This window comes from Oncorhynchus mykiss, chromosome 28 (assembly GCF_057628025.1).
Source record: "Oncorhynchus mykiss isolate SJ-2025 chromosome 28, ASM5762802v1, whole genome shotgun sequence".
NCBI lineage: Eukaryota > Metazoa > Chordata > Actinopteri > Salmoniformes > Salmonidae > Oncorhynchus > Oncorhynchus mykiss.
The window spans coordinates 25,793,734-25,815,506 of record NC_143049.1 but is presented as its reverse complement, the minus strand read 5'-3'; the positions used below and the strand labels follow the sequence as shown (position 1 = coordinate 25,815,506).

Below are 21,773 nucleotides of genomic sequence, written 5' to 3'. Positions count from 1 at the left end.
GCACGGGATCAAACGGACACGCCTTACGCAATAATACATATTTCTGGTTCCTCTGGTTGTGCCATAGTCAATGACCTTCAGGCTTTCCTCTATCTACGAGTCAGAAATCAAAGACAATCCTCCTCTGGCCGGAGGCTTTGCCAAAAGCATAGGGAGACGCCTCTCTCTCTGTGAGGCGTTCTTTTATAAATTGATGAAAGAGCAGACAAAGCTAAGAAGATAAAAGAACAGGATGAGATGAAAGGATTTCTTTCCTTCAACATATTTTTTCCTCCTCTCTCATATTCCTTTCAAGAGAGCCCCCCCCCCCCCCCTCCCCTCGGTAGCTGAAACAGCTTAGTGGTATTTGCTTAGAACGTCAACTTTAACCCCAGGAACACACACAGTAGCCCGAGTAATTTAACACCGTACGAGAGACAATGGGAATGTGAGTGCAATTAACAACAGGAAACACATCAGCCTTAAATTCTAAACCATTCTGACTGCATTGACTATACAAACACCGACATGCAGGCACTAAAGCACGCACACTTACACATAATCACAAACACAAGCATACAGAGACAAGCATACAGAGACAAGGATACAGAGACACTCGTAGAGCTGTTTACATGAAAGATGTGAAGCTAGAACTGCAATAACCTATTGATAGAAAAGGCAAAATCATATTACAAATACAAGAGTGGATCAAACCAGACTCACTGCTACTAATGAGGATATAACCTGATATCACTGCCAGTTCATTATTCAAAGGAGAGGATGACAAATCGAGGACAACCCAGAGATAGTTGTAAACAGGATGAAACGGCCTTCCTTTTATTCTAAATGTGATATGTACAGGAAACGTGTCTGTATACATGTCTAAACATATCATGTCAAAGTCTGAAAAACAATTGCACTGTGCTTACAATAGCTTTATACTTTAAACATCATGATACGTACAGCATTGTGAAGGCAATGTCAAACAGACAGGATACAAATACACTGATCAGCTGTGCAGAGGCTTATTTGAACTCTCACTGTAAAAAAGCCCCAAAACAATCAAAACACATACTGTGCTGTAGACATGAGAATATTATGTTAAAAACACATGGTGTGATGGTGTTGTGTCTATTTAGCTACAACAAGGAACAATCCACATTGTTTTTCCTATTCAGGAACTGCATGGCATCTCAGGCACTTATTATTGAACTCTCAACTTAGCCAGTGGTGGTCAGATGGTCCACCTGATCCCAGATCTATTTGCCCTGTCTTATTTACTACTCTGGGGTGATGTTTCCCCTAGGTACAGATATAGGATCAGCTTCCCCTCCCCCCAATCCTAACCTTAACCATTTAGTGAGGGACATGAAAAACTGACATAAGATCAGCAACATAGCCTGGGGAACTTCTGCCTACACCCTTGTTAACTATAACGACCATAGAAATTAACAAGACAGATCTGGAACTAAGCTAGCAATGGACACCATACAACAGATTCCAACCAGACTGCAGACATTGGCAAGGTACTTAAGTACAGACGACAGAACACAGTCTTATTTCCATGTTAGACGTGTTCAACAGCTGATTCCCTATTTAATGCACTACTTTTGACCAGGGCCCGTAGTGCACTGTGTAGATAGTAGGGTCCCATTTGGGACACAGACACTGTATTAACTCACAAATGGAAGCTAATGCATTTCGTATGGCTGTAATTGGCATAGGGAGAACACTGAAGCACATCTCCAAAGCAGCGAGGTGCCAGACTCTTCTGTTATAGTATACCACGAGGCAACACACAGAGTACGTACCACAGTCATTAGATTTTTCATCTTTTCTGTGCTCTCCTTTGTTCGGTTGAAATTCATCTCCACCATTTGGTACATTTCATAGACATCAGAGCATCGTTACATTAAAGGTCCAATATTTACAAGAGGAGAGCGACTCACTAGTACTCCGCTATACGGCAGCTGAAAGCAATTACCACTCAAACACTATTTATTTTTTATGAACAAGGGAAGATTGAACCTAAGTCTTGCGTCGGTACTCCGATTGTCTCTCTGCGGAGAGAAACTGTGGTGTGGCCCTCCACTACACAGCAGCCTCTAGGTGCTGTGTTCTGTTCTTTGGCTGTGGCAGGCAGCTTGTGATGCAAAATTCAGTGCAGGGTTGACGGGGGAAGAGTTGGAAAAGGACGTGAGGGGGAGGAGAAGAGGTGAACTAGGAGTGGAAGGGGGAAGAGGAGAGGTGGAAGTGATGGTGAGGGGGAGGAGGAGAGGTGGAAGAGGAGGAGAGGTGAAAGAGGTGAGGAGAAGAGGTGAAATAGGTGGTGAGGGTGAGGAGAAGAGGTGAAATAGGTGGTGAGGGGGAGGAGGATAGGGGAAAGAGGAAGAGCGAAGGAGGAGAAAGTGGTGGTGAGGGAGAGGAGGAAGCCAGAGACAGGCAGGCCAGGTTAGCCATGCCCAGAGCAGAGGGGCCAGGCGGTGGATCAGACTCTCTCTCTATCTTTCTCTCTCTCTCTCCGTGGAGATGGCGCACACATGAATAATTTATGAGAGTCCTTCATTAATAACCAGTGCTATGCTCCCCCTCCTTTTACACACTCCCTCTCTTTTCTCTAGCCCACTGGTGACTACTGAAGTAAAGAAAAACAGGATGAACACAGAGAAATAGAATAGTGAGAGCTCAGCGTTGTTGTTTTGACGTGTTAGTGTACTACCAACTATGGGGAGGTTCATGTCCAGGGGAGGGCAGGTCAAGTAGGAGCCATGGTTTAACTAAACCAGGCGACCTTGTAAGTGTCCACACCACACTAGCATAACGCACATACATACATTAAGACAGTCTCGCACTCGCACACACACACCTCCATTGTTTGAAAAAACATCTGTTTGCCTGTATGATTGTCAGAGCGTGAGGGTGACAGATGTCTATGAATCCCACAACACCACTACTACCCCAGAAAGCATCATGTCCATGAACACAGGAGGCACTGAAAGTCTCATTTAACAACAGTCTGTGTGAGGAAAAAGGACTGAACGGTCGTCACTAAGAGGCCATTAATACTAACACTCACTGTGCATTCCCTATTCACATTGTCCACAACTATGGCACCTCTGGCCCACCCTGTCCCTATCCTCTCAGGAGTAGAAGGTCCTCCCCATTCTATAGCTAATCAGCTCCTGCAGTAGTTGCCACCAACTGTGGCCTCTTCTTGGCTGCCCTGTCCCTTCCCGCCCTTATCCCCTCAGGAGTAGAAGGGCCTCCCCTTCTCAGGCCCCTGCAGCCTGTTGAGCCTGGCCAGCTGGGAGGGCGAGGGGGGTACGTCCTGTCTATAGGGGCCCTTAGGCGACACAGGGTCCTTGTGAGCTGAGTATGACGGAGTGGCGTTGTAGGTGTTGTTCCCGTGGTGCTCCTGCGGGGGTGCTAGTAGTAGCTGCTTCCCTTTGGCCTTCTGCTCCCTGCGTCTCTGCTCCTGCCTCAGCAGCTCCTGGGCCTCCAGCAAGACGCGGGCATTCACACTGCTCACCCCCGGGTAGCCGTTCCTGGAGCCCTTGTAGCTGGAGTAGCGAGGGTTCTCCTTGGTCGTCTGGAAGCCCTCGCCCGGCGGGTAGACCTTGACCCAGGAGTCCTGAGAGATGGAGCTAGGGTTCTTCCTGGGTTGTCTGGTGGGAGGGAGAGAATAAAAAGGAGACAGGGTGAGACACGAGTAAAGCGGTTAAGAGGGTTTTAAAGAGAAGGAGTTCAGAAAGAGAGGATATTCCATAGAGAGAGGCTGGGGCAGACAAGGCACAGTGCCACACATGACCAATAGGCAATTTTAGCACACAATAAACCAGTGGCACAGCCATTCCCATCCATTTAGGCCTGTTGTGAAGCACAGATCGGGCCATTGGGTTTGATAGGCAGTAATAGCAGCCCTGTTGCAGATGAGACTCAACTCGGCCCACTATGTGTCTGCGGCGGTTTGACACTAGACATCTGACATGGTATCTTACATTTTAGTCATTTAGCAGAGCAACTTACAGTAGTTCATATTTTTGTTCCATACTGGTCCCCCATGGGAATCGAACCCCCTATCCTGGCGTTGCAAGCGCCATGCTCCACCAACTGAGCCACACAGGATGTATATATATATGTGTGTGTGTGACATCACCCAGACTCATGCTTGACTGGGCACTTTGTGACCTCTGTATTCAGCCCTTATGAAATGCATGAGTGTTCAGGCCTTGAACACTGCTTATCGCAGGGGCAGGACAAATGGAACAGACACAATAACATCAACCAACTAGACCTGGGTTCAAACACTATTTTAAATCATTTAAAAAATACTTAATCTGTGCTTGTCTGACCTAATGGACCAATAGAATAGTCCCACAACTGTAAACCCCACCCATCTGTCACTCTAGGCAGGCTAGAGCAAATGCTCAAAAAATATTTGATAGATTTCAAGTAGTATTTGAAGCCAGGGCTGAAACAAACAGCCTTCTGTCTCAGAGCCATGCATAATTAGCAGGTTTATCAACCAGCTGTGAAGAAACTGTATTATTTCTGTATTTGAAGGAAAAATGATAATGAGAAATGTACCCAGACCTTTGTGTAAATACAACCGGCGGTTAGATACAGAAATGCTGGCCTTTCAACCAATAACAGAAACACAAACCCAGCTGTTTATTTTAAACCCATGCTTCAATGATTCCAATTTCAAAAGATGGGGCTCCACGACTCCATTTCTGATTATATTTCATACATTGACACAAGAGACACACTTGGGCTGTTTCCCTGTAAATACATGTAAACCAGCTATCTATTCTCTTTTCCATTAGATATTATGCCAGTACTGTACATGTGGGCTGCACCCTATTCTCTATAGCGCACTACATTTGACCAGGGCCCATAAGGCTTTAGTTAAAAGTAGAGCATTAAATAGGGAATAGGGTGCCATTTGGGACACATGTCATTGACATGTAAGACACAGTTTCTCTGTAAATGAATGTAAACCAGCTATCTCTTATGGATGGCGTCTGTGTCCAAAGGGCACCCTATTCCCTACATACAGTGCCTTGTGAAAGTATTCGGCCCCCTTGAACTTTGCGACCTTTTGCCACATTTCAGGCTTCAAACATAAAGATATAAAACTGTATTTTTTTGTGAAGAATCAACAACAAGTGGGACACAATCATGAAGTGGAACGACATTTATTGGATATTTCAAACTTTTTTAACAAATCAAAAACTGAAAAATTGGGCGTGCAAAATTATTCAGCCCCTTTACTTTCAGTGCAGCAAACTCTCTCCAGAAGTTCAGTGAGGATCTCTGAATGATCCAATGTTGACCCAAATGACTAATGATGATAAATACAATCCACCTGTGTGTAATCAAGTCTCCGTATAAATGCACCTGCACTGTGATAGTCTCAGAGGTCCGTTAAAAGCGCAGAGAGCATCATGAAGTACAAGGAACACACCAGGCAGGTCCGAGATACTGTTGTGAAGAAGTTTAAAGCCGGATTTGGATACAAAAAGATTTCCCAAGCTTTAAACATCCCAAGGAGCACTGTGCAAGCGATAATATTGAAATGGAAGGAGTATCAGACCACTGCAAATCTACCAAGACCTGGCCGTCCCTCTAAACTTTCAGCTCATACAAGGAGAGGACTGATCAGAGATGCAGCCAAGAGGCCCATGATCACTCTGGATGAACTGCAGAGATCTACAGCTGAGGTGGGAGACTCTGTCCATAGGACAACAATCAGTCGTATATTGCACAAATCTGGCCTTTATGGAAGAGTGGCAAAAAGAAAGCCATTTCTTAAAGATATCCATAAAAAGTGTCGATTAAAGTTTGCCACAAGCCACCTGGGAGACACACCAAACATGTGGAAGAAGGTGCTCTGGTCAGATGAAACCAAAATTGAACTTTTTGGCAACAATGCAAAATGTTATGTTTGGCGTAAAAGCAACACAGCTGAACACACCATCCCCACTGTCAAACATGGTGGTGGCAGCATCATGGTTTGGGCCTGCTTTTCTTCAGCAGGGACAGGGAAGATGGTTAAAATTGATGGGAAGATGGATGGAGCCAAATACAGGACCATTCTGGAAGAAAACCTGATGGAGTCTGCAAAAGACCTGAGACTGGGACGGAGATTTGTCTTCCAACAAGACAATGATCCAAAACATAAAGCAAAATCTACAATGGAATGGTTCAAAAATAAACATATCCAGGTGTTAGAATGGCCAAGTCAAAGTCCAGACCTGAATCCAATCGAGAATCTGTGGAAAGAACTGAAAACTGCTGTTCACAAATGCTCTCCATCCAACCTCACTGAGCTCGAGCTGTTTTGCAAGGAGGAATGGGGAAAAAATTCAGTCTCTCGATGTGCAAAACTGATAGAGACATACCCCAAGCGACTTACAGCTGTAATCGCAGCAAAAGGTGGCGCTACAAAGTATTAACTTAAGGGGGCTGAATAATTTTGCACGCCCAATTTTTCAGTTTTTGATTTGTTAAAAAAGTTTGAAATATCCAATAAATGTTGTTCCACTTCATGATTGTGTCCCACTTGTTGTTGATTCTTCACAAAAAAATACAGTTTTATATCTTTATGTTTGAAGCCTGAAATGTGGCAAAAGGTCGCAAAGTTCAAGGGGGCCGAATACTTTCGCAAGGCACTGTAGTGTTCTCCTTTTGGCCAGGACCTATTTGACTCTGGTTAAAAGTAGTGCACCATTAAGAGAATAGGGTGCCGTTTGGGAAGCACTTCGACAGCCTCTCTACAGACACCGAAGCCCTTTGGTCCTGATGTAAATGACAAGACTTTTGCTGTGACATCTATACTGTGTGTCAATGATGAACATGGGCTCTCAACAAGCGTCATTGTTCAAGGCCTATTTTCACTTGAACCCCTTGTTTAGCAAAGCTTCACCAGGAGGAAACTGACCTTTATCTAAAACGCTGTTTATGAACACACTAACATGAATCACAAATAGGCCATGATTCATCCATTCAACCAATGGCAGCGTGTGTGTGTGTGTGTGTTTGTGTGTGTTGGAGAGTTTTGTGCTGCAGAAGCAAGGGGCCATATGAAATCAATCAAGATTGCACAAGCTGATACCAGGCCCCATATTACTCCAAGTCAATGGCCTAGAATTACAATGGAATGTTTAAACAAACAGGTTAATCCAAACACAACTGGCCTTAATAGAATTACAATGAAATGACACCACAAAGCCACAGGATGTTTCTTTGACCAGGCATCGGGGAGACATTTATACAATAAATCTCTGCCGTAAACAAAGCTGCTTCTTCAAATATTCATCAAGCGGGAATCTGTATCAGCAACCAATGACTAAGCTGAATTGATGAAGTACTAGCTAGCAGCAGTGGCGATAATAGCATGTCTTGGTGTGTAAATCTTGGTGGGGTAAACATTTTTTTAATGCATGCCAGCAAAGCCACTACACAACACAACACTAAACAATACATTAATTGCACTATAACGGTGACGAACAGTGCACAGAAACCGTTAGGACCTACATAAAGCTGTCCCAACAGCAGAGCTTTCTTTTCAGCACCATGGAGTGAATCCTGCTACACCTGGCTATAAGTGGAGCCTTGTCTGGCAGCGAAACAGTTAATTCTGCCTCATTTATTGCCTTTAAAAAAATATATAGCTGATATGGATGACTTGCTTAAACAAATGTGTTTTCTACTGACAATTAAGATGTTCAAACTATGACAAAGGAAGGATGAGCAGATAAGAGGCAATCTATAATTCGATTAAGACATGAATGAGCTTTTTTCCATCTACGTAATATTGCAAAAATCAGAAACTTAATGTCCAAACATGATGCAGAAAAATGTATCCATGCTTTTGTCACTTCTAGGTTAAACTACTGCAATTCTCTACTTTCTGGCTACCCGGATAAAGCACTAAATAAACTTCAGTTAGTGCTAAATACGGCTGCTAGAATCTTGACTAGAACCCCAAAATGTGATCATATTACTCCAGTGCTAGCCTCCCTACACTGGCTTCCTGTTAAGGCAAGAGCTGATTTCAAGGATTTACTGCTAACCTACAAAGCATTACATGGGCTTGTTCCTACCTATCTTTCCGATTTGGTCCTGCCGTACATACCTACACAAGACGCAGGCCTCCTTAAGGTCCCTAGAATTTCTAAGCAAACAGCTGGAGGCAGGGCTTTCCTCCTATAGAGCTCAATTTTTATGGAATGGTCTGCATACCCATGTGAGAGACGCAGACTCTGTCTCAACCTTCAAATCAAAATCAAATCAAATGTATTTATAAAGCCCTTCTTACATCAGCTGATGTCACAAAGTGCTGTACAGAAACCCAGCCTAAAACCCCAAACAGCAATCAATGCAGGTGTAGAAGCACGGTGGCTAGGAAAAAGTATTTATTTATCAAGTCTTTATTGAAGACTCATCTCTTCTGTAGGAGCACTAGGACCATGCCTCAAGACTACCTGGCCTGATGACTCCTTGCTGTCCCCAGTCCCCCTGGCTGTGCTGCTGCTCCAGTTTCAACTGTTCTGCCTGCGGCTATGAAACCCTGAACTGTTCACCGAAGGTGCTACCTGTCCCAGACCTGCTGTTTTCAACTCTCTAGAGACAGCAGGAGCGGTAGAGATACTCTGAATGATCGGCTATGAAAAGCGAACTGACATTTACTCCTGAGGTGCTGACCTGTTGCACCCTCGACAACCACTGTGATTATTATTATTTGACCCTGCTGGTCATCTATGAACACTTGAAAATCTTGGCCATGTTCTGTTATCATCTCCACCCGGCACAGCCAGAAGAGGACTGGCCACCCCTCATAACCTGGTTCCTCTCTAGGTTTTGGCCTTTCTAGGGAGTTTTATTTTCTTATCTCCCTGGCATATTACATCATTTATGCAGCATACAATACATTTTTGGACTCGTCTTGTAGTGCTGTGCTCACTTGAACAGGAAGATGGTGTGGTGCTCCTTCTTGTGGGCAAATTTTGTCATAAAACTTTGTCAAAGTCTGGTATTGTCTGGATATATGGTGCTTTCAATACAACTGAGAACTCTGGGGGGGAAAAATAGGCCGAATCATGACATCAGTGATCTTCCTCTAGAAAGAGGCCCGAGTTCCCGACTTGGTATTCCGAGTTGGATGACCGTTTCGAAAAGTATTATCCCACAGTCTCAACGTCAACAGTGAAGAGGCGACTCCGGGATGGTGGCCTTTTAGGCAGAGTTCCTCTGTCCAGTGTCCTTTTGCCTATCTTAATCTTTTATTTTTATTGGCCAGTCTGACATATGGCTTTTTCTCTGGAACGCTGCATCGAAGGCCAGCATCCTGGAGTCGCCTCTTCACTGTTGACGTTGAGACTGGTGTTTTGCGGGTACTATTTAATGAAGCTGCCAGCTGAGGACTTGTGAGGCATCTGTTTCTCAAACTAGACACAAATGTACTTATCTTCTTGCTCAGTTGTGCACCGGGGCCTTGCACTCCTCTTTCTATTCTGGTTAGAACCAGTTTGTGCTGTTCTGTGAACGGAGTAGTACACATCATTGTACGAGATCTTCCGTTTCTTGCATATAATAGCCATCATTTCTCAGAACAAGAATAGACTGACGAGTTTCAGAAGAAAGTTCTTTGTTTCTGCCCATTTTGAGCCTGTTATCGAAACACACAAATGCTGAGGCTCCAGATATTCAACTAGTCTAAAGAAGGCCAGTTTTATTGCTTCTTTAATCAGAACAACAGCTTTCAGCTCTGCAAACATAATTGCAAAAATATTGATCAATTAGCCTTTTAAAATTATAAACTTGGATTAGCTAACACAACGTGGATGGGAACACAGGAGTGATGGTTGTTGATAATGGGCCTCTGTACACCTTTGTAGATATTCCATTACATAAAAAATCTGCCGTTTCCAGCTACAATAGCCATTTCCAACATTAACGATGTCTACACTGTATTTCTGATCAATTTTATGTTATTTTAAATGGACAAGAAAAAATGCTTTTCTTTCACAAACAAGGACATTTCTAAGTGAACCCAAACTTTTGAACGGTAGTGTACGTGCTTTCAGTTCGTACCATTTATTTTTTCAGCGATTTTCAGGACGGAAGGCATGGGCAGATTAGCTACTCGTCGCCTGATCCTCAAAAGGCAACTGAGATTTCGCGGAAAAATATCAGGGTTTCAGTGTAAGAAAAACTGTTTGTCTAATCTGAGGTGAGTAATCTGTTCTGATGTCCAGAAGCTCTTTTCGGTCATATGAGACGGTAGCAACAACATTATCTACAAAACAAGTTACGAACAATGCAATTTTGTTTTTAATAAAATAGCATGGTTGGTTAAGAGCCGATAAGACGGCAGTCATCCCCTCTGGCGCCAATGTTTAGCTTCTCGCTAAACAAGAATGAACAATCCTCTAATGGTTCAATTTTGAAATTGGGTAATGCATCAGCAGGTTTCCTTGTCATGTCAGTCATTGCAGACCTTAGAGAGCTATTTAGAACTTGTCAGAAACTTGTCCAGAACAACTCAACCCATGTCAGCCAACGTTTTTTATCTAGGTTTTTTAGTCCATTGATTTTGTTGTAACGTTCGAGTACCTCAAATATCACATGAACACACAAGACAATATGTATAATTGCAGGAAATTTGCTTTAAACCTGCAAAATGTTATCTCAGCCAACAAGAGGGGTGTGAACAGTTTGTCAGTAACTTGTACCCATAGAAATAGACGTGGGGGGGGGGGGGGGGGGGGGCGCGGGATGTTCTCTAATGTTGGAAAGGGCGGCTGAGTGAAAAAGTTAAGGAAACCCTGCTCTAATCCCTGAGCCAATCAGAAGCGTGAACTATACCTCTAACCCTGAGCAGATAATAACATGCTGACCACATCGCTGACGTCGCAAAATAAATGTACACATACGTGTTATTCAATCGTTGTGGCCAAGCACTAAAATAGAACTTGGTTCTATTTGTGACGCTCAAAGCGCTGCTAGTCCTGCCTCTCCCATCTCATTGTTTTTAGGTGCATATAGCCACGTGGGTGATTGAAAGATGAACTGAGGTCCACACTCAGTTCATCTTTATGGTAATGCACCGTAAAGTTGGTTGCCAACCGCCATATACAGTCCAAAGAAAAATAAGCCTGAAGGGAGGAGCGATGACGAGAAACTCATTTGATTTACCTTTTTTATCTGTGGATTCATTGTTTATATCCCAAGACAAATTACCTAGCAACAGCAAGCTAAATTGACATAAATGTTTAATGCTTTTTGACCTGTCCCCAAATAATTTTAATTGGTTCAGAGTTTGTTTGAATATTTCAATCTGCGTGTCCTGATTGCATCTGGTGTGGGTGAACAAAATCAACTTGCGCACGTGCGGTTTCTTCAGCATGTAAGGCCACAGACAGACACACCACTTCCTGTAATAACACACAGATCATGTAGTTCAAAGGTAACTTCATTCTCAGATTAGTGCGATCATGTCAGATTACTGTGGTGGGTAATGTGACACACCCTTGTTGCATCCCAAATAGAACCCTGTTCCCTATATCATGCATTACTTTTGACCAGGGCCTGTAGTGCTCTGGTCAAAAGTAGTGCACAATGTAGGGTATAGGTGGCCATTTAGGAAGCAGTCCTCGACTGTGGTTTAACTGAGCTTATTCTGAGATTTGGCTGTGGGTTTGGTGCTTTGGACTCCAGACAGGAATGACCTGGTTGTAGATTCCGGCTGATAATTTCAGGCTGATGTCATCCATATGAATGGATAATACCATGGCCAATTGGTCATTAATATGTAATGTCACCTTGACCTGGGAAAACAAATAGGGACTACGGGTGTTCTTTCTGTGTGTTACACACATACACACTTACCGTGGCAGAGAGCTGTACTGTCTCTGCGCCTGTTGGAAGGAGTCTCTCTCCTCCTGCCTCTGTCTCTGCATCTGCATCTCTACAGACACAGAGTGTCGGCCTGTCTGTTGTCTGTCTGTCTGGTACGGGCTTGGACCGGTGTTGGTGGTGTTCTGCTGAAAGAGGAATGGGCCAACATCCTGGTTATTCAACACACAACTTTCACAGACACGTACTGTACACCAGAGCCATGTATTTAGTGTTTGGACATTGAGTTATGTAATATGATGCATTTACAGTACATGAACCCTTAGAAATTGAATGTAACTTTAGTTCTGTGACATGAACCTACGGATAAATGGAATGCTCAAAGGCACAAACATGGCGTCCATTCTAAAAGTTGGCCAAACTATCTAAATATATAGCTCTGCAGTACACTTACCAGGAGGCATCCAGAGATGACATTACCTGTCCTTGTCCTTCATAGTGCTCAGGTAAAACGGACAGAGAGACAGAGAGGTTAGGGAGGATGGAGGACCATGCTGGAGATGTAGGGACAAGTGAGATGTGATGAATGTTAAGTAGATGTTACAAGGGCCAATGCAGCCGTTTTTATCTCAGTATTAAATCATTTCTGGGTAACAATTATTAAGTACCATACTGTGATTATTTTTCTTTTTAATAATAAAAAAAAGAAAAAAAAAAGAAGTCATTTCTCAAGCATGATTTTTGCTTGGACAGCCTGGGAATGGTCTGAGTGGGAAGGGCAGAAAGAGTTGGAACTCTTTCTGATTGGTCTAATAACTAAATTAGACTCCAACCCACCAAAGCAGGTTGACATTTCAGGTGGTCTTTTCAAACAGCTCTTTCACTAAAAGGGCATTATCAAAAATTTCAAAGTATAATTCAATCACATTTTTGATTGCACTGGGCCTTAAAAGAAGCAAGTAGCTGCTCCGCTGACATCGTGACAGGGCTTCCTCCCTCCTCCCTAGCACAGGTCATTAACCCGCCTGAACACACAGTGTACACCACCGTACGGCAAGGCACCTTGGAATAGCATCATCATTTAATTATCTCCAGCTCCTCCTGGCAGATGACTGCATCACAAATCGCACCCTATTCCCTAAATAGTGCAAGAATGGATAAGGTCCTAGTCAAAGGTAGTGCACTATATAAGGAATAGGGTGCCATTTGAGAGAGACATCCCATATCCTTTCTGGAACATGTCGGCGTAACTACTAACGACCACACCTTTGTTCTTCTTCCCCATCTTTCATTAGCCATGAGGTGGGTGTAATGGCTGCCGATCAGTCATAATACAAAGGCAATCTAATTATTTTTATGGGCAATGCCAACTATTCATACAGTGCCACACTAGTGGTGGGAGGGCCATAAAGAGATTAGTCCTGTCATCGCTGAGAGGACTTCCGAGACATGCACATAAACATAATGAATCCCTGCAATCATCGGGGACTGATTGGCATAACCTGGGCTGTTGCCGTGCTGTATCTGTTGCCATGGCGACACCAGACAGAACATGGAACAAGGCTAGGGACACGTAAAGGCAGCTCACCTCCATCCATGTCGCTAGCTCTCAGTCATTTTCAGATGTGAATTTTACTGTGATTATACACGTACATGTAAATTACAATTTGCAATATGGGGAAGTATTGGGGAATGATCCCTTTAGTGTCTTGAAATAATACCTTAGTAACATGAGGAAACACCAGTAGATAAAACATGACCCAGAAGACCTAAAGCTAATGGAGGTATTAAAATGAACAATACAGTGTGGCAATATAGCGCTGCTGGCGGAAGCAGCCAGTCGATGCACTGCTCTGTGTGGTAAATGACTTCAATAAAGGGTCCCCAATGCAACCACAACACAGATTGGATATCTACCCATCAGTCACTGTGATGGAATTAGCCCACGGAAACTAGGGTTGTGTTCTGTAGGGCACACCATAGCAACACTCTTTGTGACGGAAAGTGAAAAATCGGTGTTCTTACTTAGCAAGTTCAGGTAGTACCCAGTTCCAAAACATTTTCTACCTACTGAACTTGCTCTCCTCTACAGTGAGAAATATACCATCCACAGGGGTACCAATCAGGGGATGTAGAGCTGTCGAACTGCACTTCAGCTAACCAGGAACACCTAACTAAACAGCATGCAGAACCGGATAATTAGGGAAATTATTCTGCAGCCCACAGAAATTGGACAGCAGGCCTCAACAGGCAGGCTGTAGAGGAGATAATGCACAGAGCTGGCCAGATATTTAATATCAATACCTGCTAAGAACACTTACAGTGACAGGGTCAGTGCTTCCACATGGCTGTAACACCTATACTCTCCCTTCACTGTTTACCCTATGGGCCCAGGAATAGAATTCCCAGAATTCCATTCACCTTGTCTATGTTCCATGATGAGTGGGTCAGCGGACATATTGAGATAACCCACTGCGATTCTATTCCTTTGGACTTGACATTAGTCTAGATCAGGCACTGTGGCCACTACAGAAGGCATGATGTTGATTGAGCACTCAAAAGCAGTGCACTATAGAGGTCGACAGATTATGATTTTTCAACACCGATACCGATTGTTGGGAGACCAAAAAAAACGATACCGATTAATCGGCCGATTTAAAAGAAAATGTATTTGTGATAATGACAATTACAACAATACTGAATGAACACTTATTTTATTAACTTAATATAATACATCAATAAAATAAATTTAGCCTCAAGTAAATATTGAAACATGTTCAATTTGGTCTAAATAATGCAAAAACAAAGTGTTGGAGAAGAAAGTAAAAGTGCATTATATGCTATGTAAGAAAGCTAACGTTTCAGTTCCTTGTTTAGAACATGAGAACATATGAAAGTTGGTGGTTCCTTTTAACATGAGTCTTCAATATTCCCAGGTAAGAAGTTTTAGGTTGTAGATATTATAGGAATTATAGGACTATTTCCCTCTATACCATTTGTATTTCATTAACCTTTGACTATTGGATGTTCTTATAGGAACTTTAGTATTGCCAGTGTAACAGTATAGCTTCCGTCCCTCTCCTCGCTCCTCCCTGGGCTTGAACCAGCAACACGACAATTAGCGCGCGCCAACTAGCTAGCCATTTCACTTCGGTTACACGAGCCTCATCTCAGGAGTTGATAAGCTTGAAGTCATAAACAGCGCAATGCTTGACGCACAACGAAGAGCTGCTGACAAAACGCACGAAAGTGCTGTTTGAATGAATGTTTACGCACCTGCTTCTGACTACCACCGCTCAGTCAGATACTTAGATGCTTGTATGCTCAGTCAGATTATATGCAACGCAGGACACGCTAGATAATATCTAGTAATATCATCAACCATGTGTAGTTAACTAGTGATTATGATTGATTGTTTTTTATAAGATAAGTTTAATGCTAGCTAGCAACTTACCTTGGCTTACTGCATTCGCGTAACAGCAGTCTCCTTGTGGAGTGCAACGAGAGAGGCAGGTCGTTATTGCGTTGACTCGTTAACTGTAAGGTTGCAAGATTGGATACCCTGAGCTGACAAGGTGAAAATCTGTCCTTCTGCCCCTGAACAAGGCAGTTAACCCACCGTTCCTAGGCCGTCATTGAAAATAAGAATGTGTTATTAACTGACTATCCTAGTTAAATAAAGGTATAAAAAATTAAAATAGGCAAATCGGTGCCCAAAAATACTTATTTCCGATTGTTATCGACTTGAAATCGGCCCTAATTAATCGGCCATTCCGATTAATCGGTCGACCTTCTAGTGCACTATATACGGAAAAGGGTGCCAGCTATATATGTTCCTGTTTTCCATAATGTGGCAATTAGTATGGTAGGGAAAAAATAACACAAATGACTAGATTTCTTTACGATTCTGTAAGAGGTTGGTTATTCAGAAATAAATTGTGATTGCAATAATGTCCGACTGTCCCTTTAATGTTGCTGTCATGGGAACATTATGTTCTATCAGTAATGTAAACAAACAATGCAGTGGTATTCCCATAGGGCTCTGTTCAAAAGTAGTGCACTAATTAGAGAATAGGGTAACATTTGGGACATAACCTACACAGAAGTATTCAGACCCCTTACATTTTATTGTGTTACAGAGTAGGATTAACATGGATGTAATTGTTATCAACAATCTACACAAAATACTCAGTAATGTTAATGTGGAAGTTTTTTTTAAAGATAAATAAAAACGTCATAACCAAAATAGTCGTTGCTTAAGTATTCAGCCCCTTTATTAAGACGAGCCTAAGGTAGTTCAGGAGTAACATTTGGCAAAATAAGTTAAATGGATTCATTCTGTGTGAAATAATAGGGGTTGACATGCTTTTAATTTGACTAACCCTTCCTCAGTCCCTCATGCAAACAACATCTGTAAGGTGTCAAGTATTGAATTTCAAGCCTAGATTCAACTACAAAGACCAGGGAGCTTTTCAAAAGCCTCAAAGACAAGTGATTGGTAGATGGGTAACAAAAACTAATCAGACATTGAATATCTCTTTAAGCATGGTCAAGTTAATGATGCTGTGGATGATGTATTAAACCACCCAGACACAAAGATAGTCTTCCTTCTGAACTGAGCTGCAGGACAGGAATGAAGCTGCTCAGTTATGTTACAATGAGACTATTGGTGATTTTAAAACAGCTAGAGTTCAATGGCTGTGATGGGAGAAAACTGAGGATGGATCAACAACGTGCTTACCAAGAAGACAGTGAATGTTCCTGAATGGCCATTTAATATCCTTGAAAACCTATACCAAGACTTGAAAATGGCTGTGTAGCCATGATACCCACCCTCTTGACAAAGCTTAAAGAATATTTAAAAGATAATTAATGGGCAAATGTTGCACAATCCAGGTGTGCAAAGTTCTTCTAGACATTCGTAATCAAAAAGGTGTTTCTAACATGTATTGACCCAGGGAGATGAATACTTATGCAACCACTATATTTTCATGACATTTTGTTTAATCTTTAAAAAAAAAAAAAAAACGCATTGGCTACTTTGACAGAGTATTTTGTGTAGATTGTTGAAAAAAGTTTACAATTAAATCCATTTTAATAACACTAATCCCAACTGTGAAGAAATCAAAGGGGTCTGAAAACCTTTACAAGGCACTTTATATGCATGTTGACTGTTCAGAGAAACAGAGTGGGGTTGGAAAGCTCTCTCCCACACATTGCACACAACTTACTCAATTATAGGGTACTAATATCAAACAGAACTCAAAACAAGACCAAGCCCTTTATTTGATTTGTCATCACCTATAAGAGAAGCCCAGGGTCAGTACGCATCAGGCGTCTCAGAGTAGGCATGCTGATCTAGGATCTTTTGGCCTTTTAGATCACAATGAACGATCCTAGATCCGTACTCCTACTCTGAGACACCTGACACATACAGCCCCAGATGTCAATGGAGTCTGTTCATTAGCTATCAGTTTACAAACGTTGGAAAATTCATTCAAATCAAGCCTTAGACAACACAATATAAACACGAACTACTACATGTTGACAGTCTAAACCAGCTCTAAAAACGTCACCGCAAATTACAGGTCTATATGATGAAAGTTGAATTAGTAGAAATGTACGTCATATGGACAATGTATAAGATTAATACAACAAAAGTCAATAAATACATTAGTGCTTATAGGAAAACAATATCATACAACAACAGACATATTAAAGTAGCGACTCTCAAACATTAGGCAAATCATTTTGTTGATATTCAGATTTTTACATCATAATTGACAATGTAAAATGTATACTTAAGGCATACTGCTGGTGCAATGGAAGAATAGTGCTGTTTTTAATTGAGGGACCAAATACCTTCAATTAGGTCATAGAAAGGTCTCCAATTTTGTTCAGTTTGAATTCTCACTCATTCTAACTTGGTGGCCAACAGCCATGCCATCAAAAGGGAGAAAATCATACCTAAACCTATTCTAAAAAGGCACAGTTAAAACCAGAAAGCCACCTTTCACACACAAAAAAGAAACCCCCAACAAGGAAACACAATCAGACACAGATAGGAGTCCATTGGTCCATGTGAAGGTGGGGGGGATCCTTGTGTTGTGAGTGACAGACAAACCAACAAATGGCACTGATGGCAGATTGGATGACAAGGGTGGTATGAAGGGAGTGGTGGTGGTGATGGGGGGGGCGGGGTTAGAGGTCAGGTGAGCGTGCCAGAGGGACACATACTCCAGGACACATGCCGGTGGAGAGGTTGTTTGTGTCCCAAATGGCACCCTATTCCCCACATAGTGCACTATTTTAACCAGGTCTCATAGAGCTCTGGTCAAAAATAGTGCACTAAATAGGGAATAGGGTGCCATTTGGGACGCAACATTGTTAGAGTTATCAGAGCTACACAGCCTGGGTTAGGTGGGAGGCCTATAGAGGAGTTAAAGAGAAGAGGCTCCATGGGCTGACGTTCAGTCAGTGTCATACTGGACAGTCCATGCTCAGGCCAGGCCCAGTGTTGTTAGTGGGAGGCTCCACGGTGCAGCCAGCCAGCAAGTATAACCAGCCAGCCAGGGTGTTAGCAGCCCTCCCAGGCTGGCAGTGGAAGTGGTTAGTGAGGGGTTGGTCCATGGAGAGGCAGGCAGGCCTGGTTCTCAGCCCGGTCTCAGACACTCACCCAGGGCTGCTCGAAGCTATATGTGCGTCTCCGGTCGTCTGGGTCATCGTCCTCCCTGGCCTGCTGGAACTCATGCCTCAGCCGCTGTATCCGGTCGTGGTTGCTAGGCGCTAGTCTGTTGCTGCAGGGGGGGAGAGAGAGGAAATACTAGATGAGCGAGGTGGTGGGCCAATATACATCCCAAATGACACCCTAATTCCAATATAGTGCACTACTTTTGACCAGAGCCCGTAGTGCACTACATTAGGGAATAAAGTGCCAATTAGAATGCTGTTTATCAGTGTAGCTGGTAAATGGTCCAGAAACGGGTAGATACAATGTATATTTATGATAAGTGAAGGGACTAACACACAGTAGAGCCTCAGACATGAATAAAACTAATAAATAATCATGTTTTATTTATAACCATGGCGTACGTCCCAAATGGCCCCACTTTTACCCACAGCCAATTGGTGCTGGCACTATAAAGGGAATAGGGTGCATTTGGGAAGCAGACGAACAAAGCAGAGTAATGAACAATAGTAACTAGTTTAGCTACATCCTCAGGTCACTCATCACTCACCATCCATTGTCTTTAGGCCCACTCATAACAACCAAGCCATTAAAACATCACCTGGCTCACCTGACTAATTACTGAATTGAGTTTGACAAGAGAGAAAGAGGGCGGAAGTCTCTGCATTATCCAATGGAGCAGACCTCGTCCCAGAAGCACTGATGAAGATTACATGGGGGGGAGAGCAAGAGAGGGGGGAGAGGGGAGGGGTGGGCTATCTAGACATACGTGAGAGGACAGACAGGTGGAGGTCATCTGTGTTCTCAGAGTGAAGCTAATTAAAACCACTGTTAGACTCTGAACAGCCATGTCAGGACAGGCGACCAGAGAGCAGCAGCAGAAGAGAAATCCCAAGTTTACTGTTCAACTTTCAAACACAGCCAGTAACTTTTCTGGACATCATTTTATGATCTCTTAAAAGTATCCAGTCTCCTCTAATTTTACGACCTTTGAAATAGCTTAATACAAGATCCCAAACATCACCAATAAAGCACTGATTCCAAAAACAGACAACTAAAACAGACCCACCTAAGGCCGTTTGATAATCTATGAAACAGCCTCATATGTTTTCACAATCATTAACAACATAGCATTGGATAAATAGCTAAATCATTAATAACATAGCATTGGATAAATAGCTAAATCATTAATAACATAGCATTGGATAAATAGCTAAATCATTAACAACATAGCATTGGATAAATAGCTAAATCATTAACAACATAGCATTGGATAAATAGCTAAATCATTAACAACATAGCATTGGATAAATAGCTAAATCATTAACAACATAGCATTGGATAAATAGCTAAATCATTAACAACATAACATTGGATAAATAGCTAAATCATTACCGACAAACACTGGTTCCAAAACCAAAGAACAGACCCATTCAGCCTGTATGGGGTTGGAAACTGTCATGCGTGATCTGTCTAATCCCTGTGATATGTAACACAACCATATACTCTTTGAACACCATGTGTGCCCCCCTGCCTATAGGTCACAGCCCCATCAGGGGTCACAGCAACAGAACCACTTTATTATCAGATATTAGCCTGCCATGCAACCTGTGAACATATGGCTCTCAACAGAGCACTGGGCTGTTCCCAAATGGCGCCCTATTCCCTATAGTGCCCTATTTAACCAGGGTCTATAGGCCTCTGGTCAAACATAGTGCACTGTGTAGGGAATAGTGTGTCATTTGGCAGTGTTGTAGCATCATTTTATTTTGAACAGTCATTGTTTAGAATGACAGTTTAAGAGGACAGTCAGTGTTCATAATACTAGGGCAGGCTATTATTGAATTGAAAAAGTAAGTGTGTGCGCGCCCCATCCTTCCTTCATCACAACACTGTGTTTGAAATGGAACAGAAACGTTTGGAAGCTTCAATGTACCACTATCATCAAATAGCCTTAAAAAAATGGACTTCAATTATCATGGATCGAGAGATTACCTCAGTCTTTTATTGTTTGCCAAGACTCTTAAATCAATGATAAAACAGAACAAAAGAAATACAGAAGGAGTTAAGAAAATCCCCTGCAGTGTGGTGAGATTTAACATTAGATGAGTTACAACCTATGGACAAGCTCCCTCAATATCTGCTGCTGTGTCTGGCCTGATGGGTCATTGTTTACAGACTTAAGCCTCTGGGGCTCAACAGACTTGGGCTGCATCCCAAATGGCCCTCAGTTTCTTTACAGAGCCCTATAGGCCCTGGTCAATAATAGTGCACTACATAGGGAGCCATTTGGGACATTGGATTGGCCTGGCTGCTGACTAGGCAGCCTGGAAAGCTATTTATTTCATGTTATGATAGGATGTGCCCTTTGAGTTTTGTCTGTGGCTTATAGCTTGGTCAGGACACAAAGAGGCTGTGAGTTTAGCATAACTTGACGTCAGCCGAGAACCAAACAAAACTACTTAAAAAAGTGCTTGGAGGCCCACCAGTTGAGGGAATAGTAGCCGTGGAATGGGGCCACAGCACCGTCTCCGGCCTTGACCTGGAGGAGACAGTGGATCTGTCCCCCAGATGCGGACTCCCGTCTGTGTGGCCCTGTGTGAATGTAAAGGCTAACAATGCTTTAATTATTTCCCCTCAAAATCGACAGCAGATGTTCGCTGCCATACATCTAAAACCTGAAGCTCAGGTTTGAGTGGCAAAGAGAAAGTGGTGGGTCAAACTTTGAGCCCTTGACCAAAACTCATCTTCATGCCGATGGAGTTGGAAGCCATCACATTAGCCTGGTCCAAGATCAGTTTGTGAGTTCTTGCCAACTCCTATGGGAGCTAGACAGTACAAAGAGATCTAGAAACCAGGCTAATGTCACATTACAGTCCCTATTAATCATCCCACCCCAAATCAAAGGCTGTCTATAGGGGAACCCCCTACAGTAGAACGTACAGTAAGTGACAGTAGCAGCTGATCCAAAGGCCGTCTATAGGGGAACCCCCTACAGCAGAACGTACAGTAAGTGACAGGAGCAGCTGATCCAAAGGCTGTCTATAGGGGAACCCCCTACAGTAGAACGTACAGTAAGTGACAGTAGCAGCTGATCCAAAGGCTGTCTATAGGGGAACCCCCTACAGCAGAACGTACAGTAAGTGACAGGAGCAGCTGATCCAAAGGCTGTCTATAAGGGAACACCCTACAGTAGAACGTACAGTAAGTGACAGTAGCAGCTGATCCAAAGGCTGTCTATAGG

At 42.9% G+C, this 21,773-nt stretch overlaps 1 protein-coding gene across 13 annotated transcripts in view; it reads right to left on the bottom strand.

Moving 5' to 3' along the window:
- Positions 1-785: 785 nt before the first annotated feature.
- Positions 786-21,773, bottom strand: part of LOC110508784 (partitioning defective 3 homolog) — a 220,082-nt gene continuing 199,094 nt past the window's right edge. For 8 of the 13 annotated variants that reach the window (XM_021589600.3, XM_021589604.3, XM_090224831.1 and 5 more), the window contains 3 exons: positions 18,518-18,638; positions 11,875-12,029; positions 786-3,644 (listed from right to left, as the gene is read on the bottom strand). In XM_021589600.3, the coding sequence (XP_021445275.3) occupies positions 3,227-3,644; positions 11,875-12,029; positions 18,518-18,638 (694 nt within the window). In that variant the 3' untranslated portion in view covers positions 786-3,226. The remainder of the gene's footprint in view (positions 3,645-11,874; positions 12,030-18,517; positions 18,639-21,773) is intronic. The other 5 variants (XM_090224832.1, XM_090224830.1, XM_090224833.1 and 2 more) reach the window with 1 other exon arrangement.